At 36.6% G+C, this 16,427-nt stretch overlaps 1 protein-coding gene across 7 annotated transcripts in view; it reads left to right on the top strand.

The window, feature by feature from the left end:
- Positions 1–16,427, top strand: part of PTPRM (protein tyrosine phosphatase receptor type M) — a 485,902-nt gene that overhangs the window by 327,497 nt on the left and 141,978 nt on the right. For 4 of the 7 annotated variants that reach the window (XM_061994840.1, XM_061994837.1, XM_061994836.1 and 1 more), the window contains exons 14-15: positions 1,458–1,590; positions 8,428–8,457. In XM_061994840.1, the coding sequence (XP_061850824.1) occupies positions 1,458–1,590; positions 8,428–8,457 (163 nt within the window). The remainder of the gene's footprint in view (positions 1–1,457; positions 1,591–8,427; positions 8,458–16,427) is intronic. The other 3 variants (XM_061994839.1, XM_061994838.1, XM_061994843.1) reach the window with 1 other exon arrangement.

Here is a 16,427-nt window from a genome sequence, read left to right as displayed (position 1 = left end):
AGATCACCTTCTCCAGCTTCACACTCACTCAAAGTACCATGGCCAGAATTTTCCAAAGAACCTGGTTCCTGCACTTAGCTCTAGATATATTTTGATTAAAGATTATCACTTTTTCTGGCAGCAATAGGGATTGCCAGGTTTACCTGACATTTTTCTATTAAGGAGTTTTGAAGATATTAGCCAAAAATATAACTGTGAGCACTCAGAAGTACTCGCCATCTTAGAATATTCTGGTTACAACCGAGAAGAAACAGTGGAAATTTTTATTGTACTTCTCAGAAAATATCTCTGCATGTAAATTAATCACTGATTTACTTTCTTTCCAAAAAAACAAAGTGAAGAAACAAGTGAAATATAACTGATGTTTCAAAATCCCTTGTGCAACCCAGACAGTGAATGTGGTCTTAAAATATTACACTGACCAGTGTTTACTCTTCTTTCTCCCTTCCCAAAAAAGCTATAGCAGGAAAGTAATCCATAAATCCCTGTGTCCACTTTATGGCATGGTGCCTCAAGTGATGAATGCTGTCACGTGTTGCTTTTTTTTTTTTAAAAAAAAAAGGAAGTCTGTAAAAAAAATAAAATTCAGTTTAGTGAATTGAATACTGCTTCCTTAACATTTTTCATCCTGAACTCATTTAGTAGAGGAAATGGATATTTCATCAGACGTGGATTTGACGTTCCATCACATTATACAGTAAACAGTACAAATGATGTTATTTTTTTTAAATGGAGAAGCTGGAAGAGCTAAGACAGTAGCTGCTGTAAGGCACTGGTTATCTCATTTAAACAGATATTAAATGTGGGTGCCAGTGGTGTGATCATCAGCTGCTTCCCACTTTGCGAATAAATTGCTTAGAAGGAGTCTTTTTGCCTACCAGATGTGACCTAGATTTAGATTTCCAAAGGCAAAAAAAAAAAAGAAGTCTATTGTGTTAAAAAACAATTGCGGGTAAAATGCATGGTAAATGAGCTTATCTCACTTTTCCAGGTGTTTAAGCTAATATGTTATGGAATTACAGCTTCATTTATGAAAAATAATTGAGGAAAATGTTCCAGCAAATCAAATTTGGATAAAGCCTTAGGATAGTTATTGTGTTGTTAACAAGTTTCTAATGGCAGAAAGAAAAAAGAAGCCAGCACAGATAATAAAAAATATAGAAATTTGTGAATCTCTGAAGAAGCTCCTATAAAAGGGTCAGGGCAGATAGTTGGTATCCCACCTGTGTTGCAGTCTTGCAGATGTTATGAAAAAATATGAAGAATTGTATTTCTGTCAATGCATGTGAAAACAGGATTTTTTTAAAGATCAAGCACTCATCTTGGATAAGTTTTTAAAGATCAAGCACTGGCCCTCGATAAGACTGATGACATTGGTAGGTTAAGTGTATGACCATCAAAAGAATAACATCTTTATTCTTATTTTCTCTCCTCTTTTCCTTTCACTGATTCCATAGGGGCTGCCACTCGAAAACCAGACCCAGAGCCTGAGAAACAGACTGACCATACTGTTAAAATTGCTGGAGTCATTGCAGGCATTTTGCTGTTCGTCATTCTATTTCTGGGGATCGTGCTGGTAATGAAGAAAAGGTGAGCAATTAGTAAATGTTTCATATGTATCATATCACAGCATCTCCTACAGCAGTTTTCAAGTTGATGTTGGCAAAGTATCCAGCCACCTTCATGCCCTTTGCCACAGAGTTGGGAAGTATTGCTCCCTCCCACCCCTAAAGCTTTGTTGGGTTTTTATAAAGCCACAGTATCTGTTTAATCCCACAGCATTTTGTGTGAATTAATGTTTGTAGCTTTGTTATAGAAGATAAATGGCTCGAGGTTAATGATTCTAGCAATTTATGCGTTAGTGCTGCATGATGGACTCTAATAGTAGAAGAGCATCTGTATCCTGAAAGTGTGTGTCTCCAGTCTGTTCAACAGGTCAGCTGAAAGTTAGATGTAGTTTTATTCTTGAATATAAAAGAAATCCTCAGTCAAACAGGAACTAGACCTAAGGTGATTTGTGCTGAGGAGGACTGTGCTGTTGTACACAAACTTCATTTGATGAAAACATATTAAAATGTTACAGTGGTGCTGTTTCTAGATGCCTGTTCAACACATGCACACATTAAGATTATTTTGCTTTTGAGTATAATTTGAAAAATATTACATTAGATATGTAAGGCTTTTAAACCTAGTTACTTTTCTCAGCGCTGTAAAAGGAAGTACAATAAAGGGAAATAGGTCTCATAGATAGAGAGGTGGTGTGGGTAAGAAAAAAGTATGTGTGATGATAGAAGCTATGTCCAGATTGAGAGGAATTAAATAGCAAATAGAGTTAAGTTTTTTGGGTTTATCCTGAATGATGTGAGATTTGCAGCTGTAGAGGTGGGACTGGGAATGTGTGAGAGCTGTATAAAGAGGCTGAGTCATGAATTCTCTTTCCACATCTGCCATAGTCTTCTTAGTGTCCCATAACCCCCCACCTCCTTGCCATTCACCCTGTATTATCCCCTTTTCTTCCTCTGAGAGCCTGATTTTGCTCATCCCAGGACTGTGTGATTTAATTGTATGTTAACTAGTCTGGCAGACTTGAGATGGTCCAAACTCCTAAGCTGCCTGAAATTCTTCCAGAATTTGAACAGTGGAGGTGCTCAGCTAAGGAGGTAGCTGCCTAACAATGCCTCAGGGCAGGCAACAGAAGTAGCTGCTTTTCAGTCTCCTTGAAGACAGCAGCAAGGCTATAAGTTAGAAGGGCTCTATGCAAAGAAGAGTGTTCTGTGGCCAGAACTGGGGGCTAAGTTATAACAGAAGATAGATAAAGCAGTCAGAAAGTGCTATACAGAAGAGACTGAGACTTAAGCCCCAGGGTAATGCTGGCTGAGGCAGTGAAATTGACCCAGTAACCAAACCTAAATAAAGTACAGTGTAGCTGAGTTAAAATCTGTTCTGACTCCTTCTTCCCACTTCTGATTTCTTTCATCATTCATACCTTCAATTTTAACAGTTGAACTCCCAAATTCCTCCCTAGGGCCAGACACAGCATTTGGCATGAGGGGAGGAAGACTTCTCACATTGCCTGGCCAGTCCTTCTTTGCACAATTCCTGACCAGCATTCATCACCCTCTTCCAGTTCTGAATCTCTCTTAAACATTTACACCACAAATAGAATATATTGACCTAAGAGACAGGTTCTTCTTAATCTTGAAATGAGAGCATTGGAAAACAATACAAATAGTTTCAGGGTGTCTGGCTAAATAGACGTTACACCAGCTCTTGCTTCATTCTCTGGGGAAAAGCTCTCTGATAATCTAATTGTTTGAGGCAGGAGAGCTCAAATCCTAACTGTTCACTTGTTAATGCAGAAGGATACTTGATTCTTTCTGTCGACCACAACACAGTAATTATTATTCATAATAATTCTGTTGTTAGAAGAAAATTGCATTATGTGAGCTTCTTTGGGGTTTGGATAAATCTGCTTGTGACAGTGATTAAACTATTGAAAGTATAAGTCCAGGAACTCTTTTACCAAATACACACAATTTCATTGTGTAATACAGAAAGAATGATGCCAATAGCTTAAACATATCCCAGAATGATGCTGCAGACTTAAACAAAAGAAACTGTGAAATGGGTTGAAGTGAATATTAAGAGTAAGAATGGTTCATCTGTGTAACTGGATGTGACTAGTTTTAATGAGAGTTTCAGGGGGCAGTTATATTTCGTCCCAGACCTCTAAAGCAGATGCTGTAGTATAGAAGGTCTTGCATACAATTACACTCATGACTTAAGCAAAAGATGAACCGATTATTCAATAGATTGTTATTGGTGCATTAATTCACTATGCTGCTGAGAGCCCCTGTGGTTTTCACCTTGGTTCAGTTACTATGTATACATTATGCATTTGAAGAAAATGTATAAATCATTCTACAAGCTCAGCATAACTGTAGTGTTTTTGCAGTTTTACAATACTTTAGGTGCTACTTCATGAAACAATCTTCTCAATCTAGTGTGTCATTCTGCTACTGCACTTGATCATTTTGTTTTATTTACTTTATCAGGAGTTTTACTGGAGTAAAGATCTGAAGGAAAAATAAAATGGCACCGTCTAATTCAGTGGCATCTTTTCACTGAAAACTACTTTCCTCTCTGCACTATTGTGTGCAGGCTCTCTGGGCTACAGTGCTAGGTTTCACTACACTGAGTCTATGTGCTCTGAAACTTCTCTTTCTAGGAGCTGGCTACAGCAATATCCCTGTCACATTCCACCATTCCAAGGCAAATCCCAAGGCATATACTGTCCAGTATTCATTCTTTCACAGAAATGAGAGCTTGTAGACTTGATCTCCTCATCTCACCAGTAGGATAAATTTACTCTGTCCCTGGGGCTTCACAGTGCTTAATTGACTTAGTTTCAAACCATTTCTTTGCATTGTCAAGAGATTTGGAAAGCAATTTTTCTGTACATGATAACTGTGGCTTTGTCCAACATATTCTTTTAATAGCCACCTCATTTTATCCAGCAACCATTCTTGGCTTGCTTGGTGCAGGATACCACATCTTTTCCCAGATCAAACTCTTTAACTCTTAATACAGTAGCCAAGTGTTTTTAGTGTGGCACAGACTTATTTTGGATATGGTCACAGTCAAAGCAGAAGGTAGACAAGTTCTGCAAATGTCCATATTCATTAGGCATCATTATTGCCTATGGGATGAAGCTGGAACACAAAAACATAACATACTTAAACATAAGAAAAAACTATTTCACTATGAGGGTGACGGAGCAGTGGAACAGGCTGCCCAGAGGGGTTGTGGAGGCTTCCTCCTTGGAGGTCTTCAAGACCCACCTGGACATGTTCCTATGTGACCTGATCTAGGTGAACCTGCTTCTGCAGGGAAGTTGGACTAGATGATCTCTAAAGGTCCCTTCCAACCCTAACATTCTATGATTAATTTCACCAAATGGTGGTCTTCTGAAGCAGTTATATTATAAACTGAGTAACACAAAGATTAGGTAGCCTGACTATTCCATGTATAGTGTGAAGTCACCAGCGAGGGTAGGAACATCACGGACATTAAAATGTCTTCTATGTCTTTGACTAAAGTAAACCAGATTTGTATGTTTGTCACCTGAGTTGGGGGAAGACTGTTCGTACTTTCCTGTTTTCCTCTCCACTTGATTGCTCAGGTTTCTTCATCTATTCTTTTCTATCTTTATCTGTTCAACCACATTCCTGCATTAAGATGGTTTGTAATGTACGCTAGAAACCTGCAAGCTATTTGTAATACCAGTATAGTCATATCAATGAGATGATTCTTCTCAGTGAAGTCAGAATAATACCAGTAAGCTTTCCTCTACTCAGCTGTGTTCCGAATCTGTCACATAAAAGTTACCACACAGTCAGTGAAAACCAATACATGTGTTTTCACAATATTGGTCCACAATAAAGTAGATTTTGAATCTGATCCTGAATATTAAATCTCAGGCATGGCCCCTTGATCTCTGACAGTCTTCAATATACCTGCATAGGGCTCTATAAAAAATAAAAATAAATAAATTAATACAGCAAGTAAGTTCACCTTTTGGTCAACTTAAAGTAGAGCAGTGAAAATGAGAGAACTGCTCCCACAACCTTTGGAAAAGCAATAACAATTAAATCAAGACAGAACAATAAGAACCTTACTCCTTTCTTCTTTTCTCTTTTCCTTTTTTTTTTTCCTTTTTGTCGTGGTTTGGCCCAGCTAGCACAGCAGCACCACAACAGTCTCTCGCTCGGTGCCCCCATTCACCCCCACCCTCGTTAGGATGGCGGAGGCCCCAGCGAAATGGGAGTAAAAAGATAAGCAAGATTATTGTGGATTAAGACAAGGGCAGGGAGGGTTTGCTGCCAGTCACGATTCTGGGCAAAACAGACTGCAGTACTCGACTTAGAGAGGAAAGTAGGAAAGTTTATTCTACAAGAAACAGAACGGAATAGAAGCCAAAAGGGAGTAGGATGATGAGCAAATTACAACCAGTACTTTAAGATCTCCCTCCCCTATCCCTCCTTTCTTCCCTGGCCCAGATCAGTGCTCCCCATATCTCTACCTCCTCCCCCCTCAACGGCTCAAGGGTGCAGGGAATGAAGGCTGTAAAAGTGCTTTACATTACCACTATACACAAAAACATGACATAATGTAACCTCTCAAATGGGCAGTGACTGAAGAGCCAATTATGGCAACAATCTTTGGGCCACTCTATGTAGCAGAAAAAGTCTTTTTGGTATAATAAAAGTATATATACCTTATGTAGGAAGTAAAAGGGAACTTGTCTGTATTTCTTAAAAAACAAAATCTTTTCAACTGTGAATGGTGCTTTTACATGTGGCCTGAGGACTTGCAAGTCTAAAACTTTCTGTTTATGTTCAGTTTTAATTTATTCTTTTTACCCTTTTCTTTCAGTGTCTGGTATTCATGAAAGTCAAAAGCCATAGTGCACGTTTTCAAGGACTTTCATATGGAAAATTTCACAACTGTAACAATATAAAAATAACTAAACCTTAGACTTTAAATTTTTCTCATAATTCACAAATTTTTAATGGTACGTTTGCACAAATTAAAGCTCCTGGATTTACAGCATTCTTTTTCATAAGGAGTAATTTATCTTTATAACATATTTGGCAGAAATCTGCATATAACTACGAGCAGTGCTTCACTGATTAATTGTATTTATTGTTGTTTCTCAAATTATTATACATCTTTTAGAAGTTTGAGAACATTCGTACTAATTACATTAAATCTCTGTCATGGCAACATATGGCAAGAAACAGAGTTGACAGTGTCATGAGATTCTAAATGAAAATGAGAAAATGAGTAATCCTGAAAAGAAGGGCAAGGGGAGATGTAACTGAGACTGAACCAGCAAACAGCTCCCTGATGACAGAGCAAGTACATTGATTTGCTTTGATAGGACCTGATCCTGAGCTCCTTATTGAAGGCAATGGTATATGTGCTGTTAGAAGTGTACAACTGTTTTGCAGCTTTCCCTTTTCTCTTAGATGTCTTCTAAAACTCAACTTTAACAGGTGTGAAATTTGCAGATGTGCCATATGATTAAATATTCAATATCTAGCCTCTTGTGTTTGAACAATACTGTTTGCATCAGAAAAATGGGAATAAAAAATGGGGAAATATTTCTAACGGCATCTTCACACAAAGAAGATGAGAGAGAAAATTTGATGAAAGCCTAGTTTTCAAAGGGATGCCTGAAGCATGTAGCTAGAGGCAACTTAATGTTAGTTATAGTCCTTTGCAAGGCCTGTTTACATGTTTCCTCTGTAGTCCAAGAGCTCTATGCATGTGCTGTAAAAATTACAAATGCCTACATGATTCCTTTCAGTCTTTCATCTTGCCAACATGTGAATGCTACTTGACATTACAGTCAGAGATGTTTCAAAATCTCCAGCCTCTTTTTAATTGCAGTCAATATATGGAATTAATTTAGGTTGGAACTTACCCCTCTTGGAAATTTGCAGTCCTGCATGTAGTGGGCGCATAACTTAGGGAGGGAGAGACATAAAGCAGAAGAGTGTAGCTGGAGGGCCTCTATACTTCATGCTCATGCAGAGCATGTCTGGGTGAAGGATCTGGCTGTGCAATAGGTGATGCAGGAAAGACTGACTGGGTCCATATTTGTCAAGGTGATGGTTCTGGATCTCCAAACTTTTTTCAATTTATATATATGTAGAAATAACAGGAATACAGGATCAATTCTTATTTTTTCCCTTGCCACATAGGAAAATATCTTTCTTTTATTTGCTTGGCAGGAAGTAACTTTTTCTTCAGAATTTAAATGCTTATTTAAAAAGCTAAGATGTTAAAAAAGCTGTGACCATTGAGTATTCCTTTCTGGAAATAAGTTATAGTCCTATCAGTGGCAGAACGGATTTTAAGTTAAAAAAGGAATATCCAAATGATCTACCTTGCTATGACAGGAAGAGCAGCTACTTAAAACATGTTTTGAAATTCTGCATTGTTAGAGTTCTAGCACCGTTTTAGAAGTTTCGTATCCTTATTCCTAATGCAGCTGAGCTGTAATCGGGGTGTTTTATCACTTTAATTGGGAGAATTTGTGTGTGTAGTGTATGCAGAGATAAATATACTTTAAATATATAACATTACTTCAGTAGTAGGTGTACTTCAAAATGGTTTAACAGTTGGAAATGCATTATATATTGTATTGCTTAACGTTTTATGGAATTGTATTGGATATGTCATCTGTCTGTTCCAGACATGTTGTATGATATGCTCAGATATGCATTCTTGCTACCTTTCATTTGTGTCACCAATTCTGGTCTCAGTTTCATCTTGATTTTTCATACATTAATATTTGGCTTTTCTTTCCTTCCATTTCATCTTTTCCACCACTGCCTAATCCTTCCACCATCATGGCAGAAGAAGCTATCACTCCTACACTTACTACCTGTAAGTAACTTCTTTGTCATCAGAGACACGCTTTCTGCCATGTTGCTCCATGCATAAGTAGTGAATGCTAATCTTGAAAGTTCCTGTGAAAAAAACAAACTTTGTAAAACTTTTACCAAGAGCAAAAAACCCATGGTCAATAATGTAATGAAATGAAATATTTAGCTTTATAACAGTTTCTTATGCCTCATACTATGCACTAGAGTCCTTTGAATATTGCTATGTAATGAATTTTCTTAATTGAAAAGCAATAGGTATAAATATGACTACTATGTCTATGAGAAATTTTCATGCCTCACTAACTATTTTTAGAATTTAATGAGTAGTTTCTTTCTCATTTGTTCTATTGAAAGAATAGCACTAGTTAGACATGTACAAGCATTTCCATTTGTGGCTGTGTACATATTACTGCTTTTTCATGAATAATGATCATGCGTAAGTGTCATGAGTTACCATTACTGGAGTGAATTTCAAAGGAAGGAGCACTAAAAAATGAGGGCAAGATGAGGTATAACTGTCACTAAGTAATAACTTTTCATTTTGATACAGTCCTTAGTAATACCGTTGTATGATTCTTTATTTATCCAAAGCTTTTGTTTCGTTCCCTGATGTCAGCAGGTGATGAATGAGAAGGGTTCTTCTAGGAATTTAGCAAATATCTTTCTGAGGCTATTTGCCTATTCTCACTTTCCAGGTATAAGGAGTACGTGATAGCTTTTGGATTAGTAAAATATTACGAGTCTTGCTTAGTTGCAAAATGAGATGCTTGTTTAGTCTTATTGGCCAGCAGCAAAAATCAGCTGTCTAGTATATTTCTGCATTCTTTAAAGCTCAGCTTTAGAAGTCATGGAAAACTAGGAGTTATTTTTATATAGTTACAGAAGGTGAGGTGTTACTTGCATGAAACAGACTGTCGTAGTAGTTTTCAGGCACAAATGGTAGTAGCATGCTTTTGAAAGGAACACATTTTGCTAATATTTTTATTTCAAACAATATTAAGTTTCTCATGTTCCATTTATTTGCTCTTCAAATAAAAAAAAAATAAAAAGAAATTCCATTAAAAAAAAAAAATAACATTCTTTTATAGAATTCATGGAAAAATTACTAAATGTTTTCTAGTTTGAAAACTTGGTAAACAGCACTGGGCTTCAAGTGAGTTAAAGCAGCTGAAATTTAAACCTCTTCATTGAAACTTCGTAAGCCTTCTGAATATATTGAAGTTGATCATTTACCTAGTAATTCAGGTTTCATATTACATTATTTGACAAGTTACATATAGTGCAAGTTTTTAAACTATTTTTTAAAGCACTGTATTAATGTGAAGGTCAGAAAAAATATCAGTTCCACATATCAGTACTTCAAAATTTGTTGCTGTTGCTGAGATGAAAACACTGTATTTTCCATGAAATAGGCCTTCCAAAAAAATTCATTTTGGGATCATTTAAATGTTGCATGTAAAATGTCAAGAGAATACACTATAGTAAGGTGTATGGTATGTTGTTGCTATAAGAAGCAAATACATTTAAATGAATATTTTTATTCATGTCTCAAAGTAAAAAAACAAAGTTGAAACAAATTAAACAGTAAATGAAATACTGCTTCATTATTCAAGGAAATGGAAATACATCTTTTTATCTCCTTTTCCACTGATGATGGAAAATAAGTGAATTGAAATGTTTTCATAAGGTTTTGTCCTCAGTTTTTCAATCATAAAGACTTTTAATAGGTGGAATAGGGCTTCCCTTGATTTTTTTGAATACTCTCACAGCGACTTGAATAAAAATTCACCTTTTTATTTAGTGTGACATAAATTCAGTAACTTGATAGATTGGGTACATTCACTCTTCCAAAAGAAATTCTGTGGTATCTTGACTTGGTATTGGTTTGCTCTCTGTCTGGCTAAAGAAAGGAAGTAAGAGGTCTGAAAAAAGCAAACGAGATCAGCCCTCAATGGGAGGAAATATTTTGGAACAAATTATCCACCTGTTTACGCACCATGCAATTTCACTGAAATTGATGGAAATCTTGGATGCAGAATTCATTACAGTTTTATTTTTAGATGAGGAAGTTGATATAGATTAAAAAATGTTCTATATTTTGAGAAACATAATTTGAAGTACTCTGCCATTGCTAATTTACCACTTCTATACTGAGTATCGTATTCAAATTTACTGATTAGTCATTGTAAATGCAAGCTGTAACATCCAAGCAAGCATCTATGCACTGAAATAGTTACTATTGTCCTGTGTGCTACTTTCCTTATGTGCTGTGGGCTCCTTTTCACTAATAGACTGCTATCTCTGCCACTTCTAGATCTATCCTAAAATAAAATTTAAAAAGAAAAAATTAGCAGATGCCTAGAGCTGCTGATGAATCATCAGAGGTGGACCTACAGCTGTGCATACTTGGCAGAGAATTATTTCCATTTTATCTCATGTTTACTAGTTAGCCAGTCAAGAAATGTTACAGAAAAGAAATTGAGTACTCCTATGGAGAATTACACTTCTTTTTAATGGGCTTAAGTGCCTCTACCAGCACCTTTCCTCCCACTCTTGCTTTCCTGAGAACTGGTGCATTTTTTACCTTTCACCTCAGTCAGGCAGCAGATTTTTTTTTTTTTTATTGTAATTTTTTGGTTGGTTGGTTGGTGTTTTTTTATCTCTGGTCGTAGTTAGTCCTGTATGAGTTCTTTTGGTTTTAAGATTAGAGCAAATTTAATAGAGCCTATTAACTCTGCAGCAGGTCTTTTGACTTTGCAATCGATTCCATGTGGGGAGAAAAAAAAAAAGAATTAAGATAGTATTGTTAGTGACACTTGTAATGACTGGTGTTCTCAGCATGGCAGCTGGTGCTGGCATGGCTGCTTTCTCCTTACATATTTTCTGATGGGCAAAACTCCTGCAACATTAGCCAGAGAAGGAAAAGTACATTAGTTGCTTATTGTGTAATTATGGTTAAATGAACTAGATGAGCCTTTTGTTCAGGTGACAAGTGCCACTGTGCTGACCAATGACCATTAACTTTTATACCTGAGATTTTATTTTGGGTAAAGATTCTGCCCTTGGAGAGTGCTAATCATTAGTAAAAAGTGAACATTCATGCAAATTAAAGCATCAGACAAACAAAATGAGCACTTGGACCACCTTAGTTTACTCAAGACACCTGACAGAGTGTTTCAAAAATTCAATTTGCTCCACATTCTGAGGCAAATAGTTACAGATTGTAGCTGTTATAACTTGTTTTCAAGAAAAAGCTTCATTACATTGCTATGAGTAGGACCTGTGCCCAATTAAAATACAAAGTTTCGAAAGTAACTTTTGATGTTGTCCCTCATTTTGAACTTGGTATCAAAATGGTATGTTCCGATTGTTGTTAAATACTTACCCACCAATATTGCTGCACAGCAGTCAGTTGCATAATATTATTCTATATTTATGCCTTTTCACAATTAATTTCAACTTGTGAAAAGGTGAATTAGGGAAATAGGAGACAGCTATTGCCCACTGTTCTTCTAAAATAGTAATCATATTGGGATCTTAATAGTATGAAGCCTGATGTTGTCTGTCCCAGCACTAATCATCTAGTTAGGTTGACACAGGACAGGATACGTTCTTTCTGTAGAAATCTCAATCCAGAAGCTTTTCTTGTTTGTCTGACTTGAGCTCAGGAGTCTGGGAACTTGTTCTCAGTTTGGTTATCTCTGTGTCTTTTGCTTCGCTAGCAGATTTTAAGTGCTGGCTTCTGGAGCTCTGTACAGAGACTTAATTTGTGACTCATTTCCCTTGTCCCATTGTGATTGACCTTGTACTTATGGCAGAACACAGAAGTTTAGCAGATTTGCAGAGTGACTGTACTAATCAGAGTCATAAAATTTAAAAAAAAAAAAAGTTTTTGAAACTCCAGGAAATACATACTCATCATGTCTAAAACTTCTGTAATAATTTGCAAATAGTGATGCTTTGAGTGCAGAGGTACGGTACCTGGCTTTCATGCAGAGATACAAAGTAGTCCTACACCTCATCATTTTTAAATAGCTGTCTATATAGTCGTCATTTCTTGTATCTTCTGATTCTTTTTTGGGTCTGATTGTATTGTTTTATAGCCAAGGCTTACATTTCTATTTCTCTGTAGAAAAAAATGTAAATAATCCTTAACTCTTAGACCATCAATAAGTAAATCCATTTGGTTATTTGTTTTTTTTCCTTCTATTTTACTAGGGCAGTGATGTGACTAATGAAACAGCTTTCTTGAAGTGCAACAGGGTTCATATCATTCATGTGGAGGAATAGCTCTGCTTATTTTTTCTGGGCATGTTTAGATACTCCAAGTTACTTGTCTAATATCTCCGTATAGGAAAGCTGTAGTAATTTCTGAACTTACCCAGACTTTTGAAAACCAAATTATCCCAGATGTGTTGGGTAAGACGCCATAATGTGTAATGTGATGCAAGTTTGGCTTTTCTAAAATAAATGGTACTGCAGAAAGAGTGAGGTGAAGTATCATAAGTGATCGATTGCTATGCTACTCACACAATCACATTCAGTTGTTGTCCTTGCTCCCTCAGTGTCAAGCGGTAAATTTGTAGATGAACGGGGATTTGGAGATTTTTCTGTCCTTAAAGGAGCAGTTTCAGTTTACGCTGCTTGTTTTGTGAAGGTACCAGACATTTAGTGTGGGAGCCAATGTAACTGTAGAAAAAATAAATGCTTATGCAGTCTAGAGACATTTTGGTTCTTTCCACATTAATAAAAGCTTTGTCTTGCTTTTCTAAACTGTTATACAGGGATTTGAATTGAATAGTGAGATTGCTTTTAGAAATTCTGAATTTTATATATTCTTGTCGTGTAAGCCTGAAAGCCTATCTGTATTAAATATAACACTGAGATATAATATATGCATTCATGAGGAGAAGAGAGGATAGGGACAGATATGTGTATTAAAGAAGTTACCTTTGTATTTGAATATTTGTATCGCTATGCCATTTGAGTCTTGTTCAGTTAATGTTACCAGTTTACCAGGTGGACTCTCTATAACATTGTGGACTGAATTACTTCCGCAGCCTGCTGACATTGTTTGTAGCTTCCTAAAAATTTGAGGTACTGACAAATCAGTCACGTTATAGTCACTTTAGGCACTGAGATTGTGCCATTATCTACCATCATTGTGGAATTTGATTTTTTTAAGAGGGTATAAGGTGAATCATTTTCATTCATTTTGTTTTAGACTTTTCCCTCAGGAAAAAAGGTGGAATTCATGTACTTACTCTGAAATTGTATTTCTGTATACATAGGTAGCTCAAAACTGACTTCACATTCTTTCATTTGAAATATCCAAATAGAAAGGACAGGTTTTCCCTAATTTAGTGTTACCATTTATTTTTCAAGAGGAGTAATGGCATTGGAAACTTATGTTCTCCAAACTCCAGACTTACCATTGTACTTTGTATGACTGTAAATGTGTAAATGGAAAGTAAGCTATACTGCATATTAAGACCAAAACTCACTTTAAAATTTATGTTGCTAAAGGCCTGCATTTTTTCTGAAAGACTGAGGTGTTAGTTTTCAAAATGGCTTAATGAAATGTTGAACTGATCAACAGATGTCTACAAAAAATGAGGCTACAAGGAATAAGGTGAATGTCGCATTGTATCTTTCCTGGACTCAAGGAGGACAAGCAGCAGAAAAATGCTTTAAGAGAAATGGGTAGAAGAAGTCATATGGTAAATCTAGCTTTCTTTGCTCCAGGAAACCCCAGGCTTAATCACTTCTGCGATACAGATAGGATCAGCTTTAACAAGGTGTTCATGTGTACTGAGTAACGTCAGCACAGGTCACTGAGGTGTTGTATTCATTAGTATTGCAATAACTCCTACTGACTGATTATATTTTTGTTTGAGCTTCTTATCTGTAATCTTTTCTCTGACCTCTGAATCCCATGGGAGATGCTTTGGCTGAAATAACCTTTGTTGAGCCTGTCTGCAGGGGTTATAGCCAGGTTAATGATAATCCACCTTAAGGTAGTATCTGTCAGTGTGCACTCTTAATTTCACAATGGAAATGTTCTAGTCTTAGCCCCTTTTCCTCCTTCTCCTTTTCATTTTCTTTCTTATCTACAATGTTCCTTTTGCTTCCTTAAAGCCTAGCCTGCCAGGTCTCTGAAGGGAAGGACAGGGGCTATTTCCTTTTTCTAGTGTCTAGCTGACTAAAATAATAATTTTCAAGTTTTATTTCTGTCATTTTTCTTGGTCATTGTTTTCCTGAAATAAATTACCAATCTCTGTCATGAGAGGATAGGAATCACACCTCAGTTGCTTTCTTCTGCAGCTCACCCTGACCCTCTGCCTCCACTTGTGAGACTCTGTGCAAAGATTCTATCTGATCAGGGTCCTTCCTAATTTCAGGGCAATAGCCCACATGCAAAACATAGCTAGGAAGATTGCATCAGCTGTGAAATTGAGCCTCACAAAAACTAATCTAGCAAGGTAACAGAGGAGTGGACTGTGCTGTGTGCCTACACATCCAGCAAGCCTGCCATTTCATCAACGCCAGGCACATTGTTGTAAAAGAAAATCTTTTACAAGACTTATCATAGATATTAGAATCCTGGCTCTGTTTAATTTGCAAGTGTGCAAGAAAGATTTTATTATTACTGCTGTTATTATTCATAATAGTATTATTATTCTTCTTATTATTAAACTATAGCTTTTAGTATAAGCTATGGAGAGAAATCAGTCTGACTATCAGAGAAGTCTTGCAAGTTGGAGCAGTTTTGTAGGATTTGTGTCATGAATTACCTGTTCTTGTGACTGCTGAGCTGGTGAACATAAATAAGCACATTTGTTTGTCTTTTTAGCAGCTGAAGATCAAGACCACTTCTGCATTATCTGAGATCCCACAGTGAGACATTGAACCAAATGGTTTCTAATTTGTACTCAGTTCACCTGCAAAGGGAGTCAGCTTCTCTCCTTTTTTCTTCATTCTCTCATTCCTCTGATCATGAAAACACAAGTTAGAGCTACCAGAAGCATCTCTCGCTTGTCTGAAGGAAAAGCAAATCAAAGCGTTGGCTAACCTGTGCATTCTACATCTGTGCAGGAATGAGAGGATCAGCTGATTTAGAACAATTATACCACTCCGCATCTCACTGCAAAGTGATAGTGTGTTTTCTTCCCGCATGGTGACATCACTAGCCAAAAATATATCTTCCAGTATAGATTCGGCCAACATGTTCATATTGCAGCTAGTGTTGGTGTGGGTAGGCTAGCTAGAGCTTAGTTTGCTTAAAGATGTGTATTGGATTGTCTTTTAGGTATAGTGAAATGTATTTTGTGGTTTACGGTCATACTGGGCATTGTCGATGGCAAAGTCACTTCAAATGGACTAGGTTCATGCCTTACAGTGTATTTTCAAAAGCAAATGAAACACTGAATACTTTGCATGTACTGAGAGTTTTAAGGTAAGATTGTGATGTTTATGATACATCATAGAATAAGACCCTGATCCTTAGCTGTAACATCCAGGTGTTACTAACAATAGAAATTTACTTGCATGTCAAGTCCTAATACAGGTTTCTAGCAAGAATGAGTTCATTTTTTTTTCTGAATACATTGCTGCAGTTTCAGATGCCTTTTTTTGGAACCCAAAGCACTGTAAATCTATTTTGAGATGGAATATTGTGCATTCATGGAAGTGTCTTGACTAGTTCTCTGTCTTAGAAAGCATTTTTTTCTAGCATTTTACTCCTTAGACCCTACTTTTATCTTCCTTCCAGCTTCTTTTTCAAGACTAATATGTGTGCCCAGCTCTTAAGCCTGCCTTCTTATTCTACCAACCATTTCCTTTTTCATCTGTTTTTCTTCTTCCTCTCCTCCTCCTTTTACTTTAGCCCCTTTTCTTTTCCCCTGAGATACTATATTGTCTGTTGTGTCCTGAAAAATATTTCCTTAAAATTCCTTTATTTTCATTCTCTAT

Source organism: Colius striatus, chromosome 4 (assembly GCF_028858725.1).
Source record: "Colius striatus isolate bColStr4 chromosome 4, bColStr4.1.hap1, whole genome shotgun sequence".
In the NCBI taxonomy this organism is placed as follows: domain Eukaryota; kingdom Metazoa; phylum Chordata; class Aves; order Coliiformes; family Coliidae; genus Colius; species Colius striatus.
Note: the sequence above shows the minus strand (reverse complement) of the source record. Positions and strands in the feature narration are given on the sequence as shown.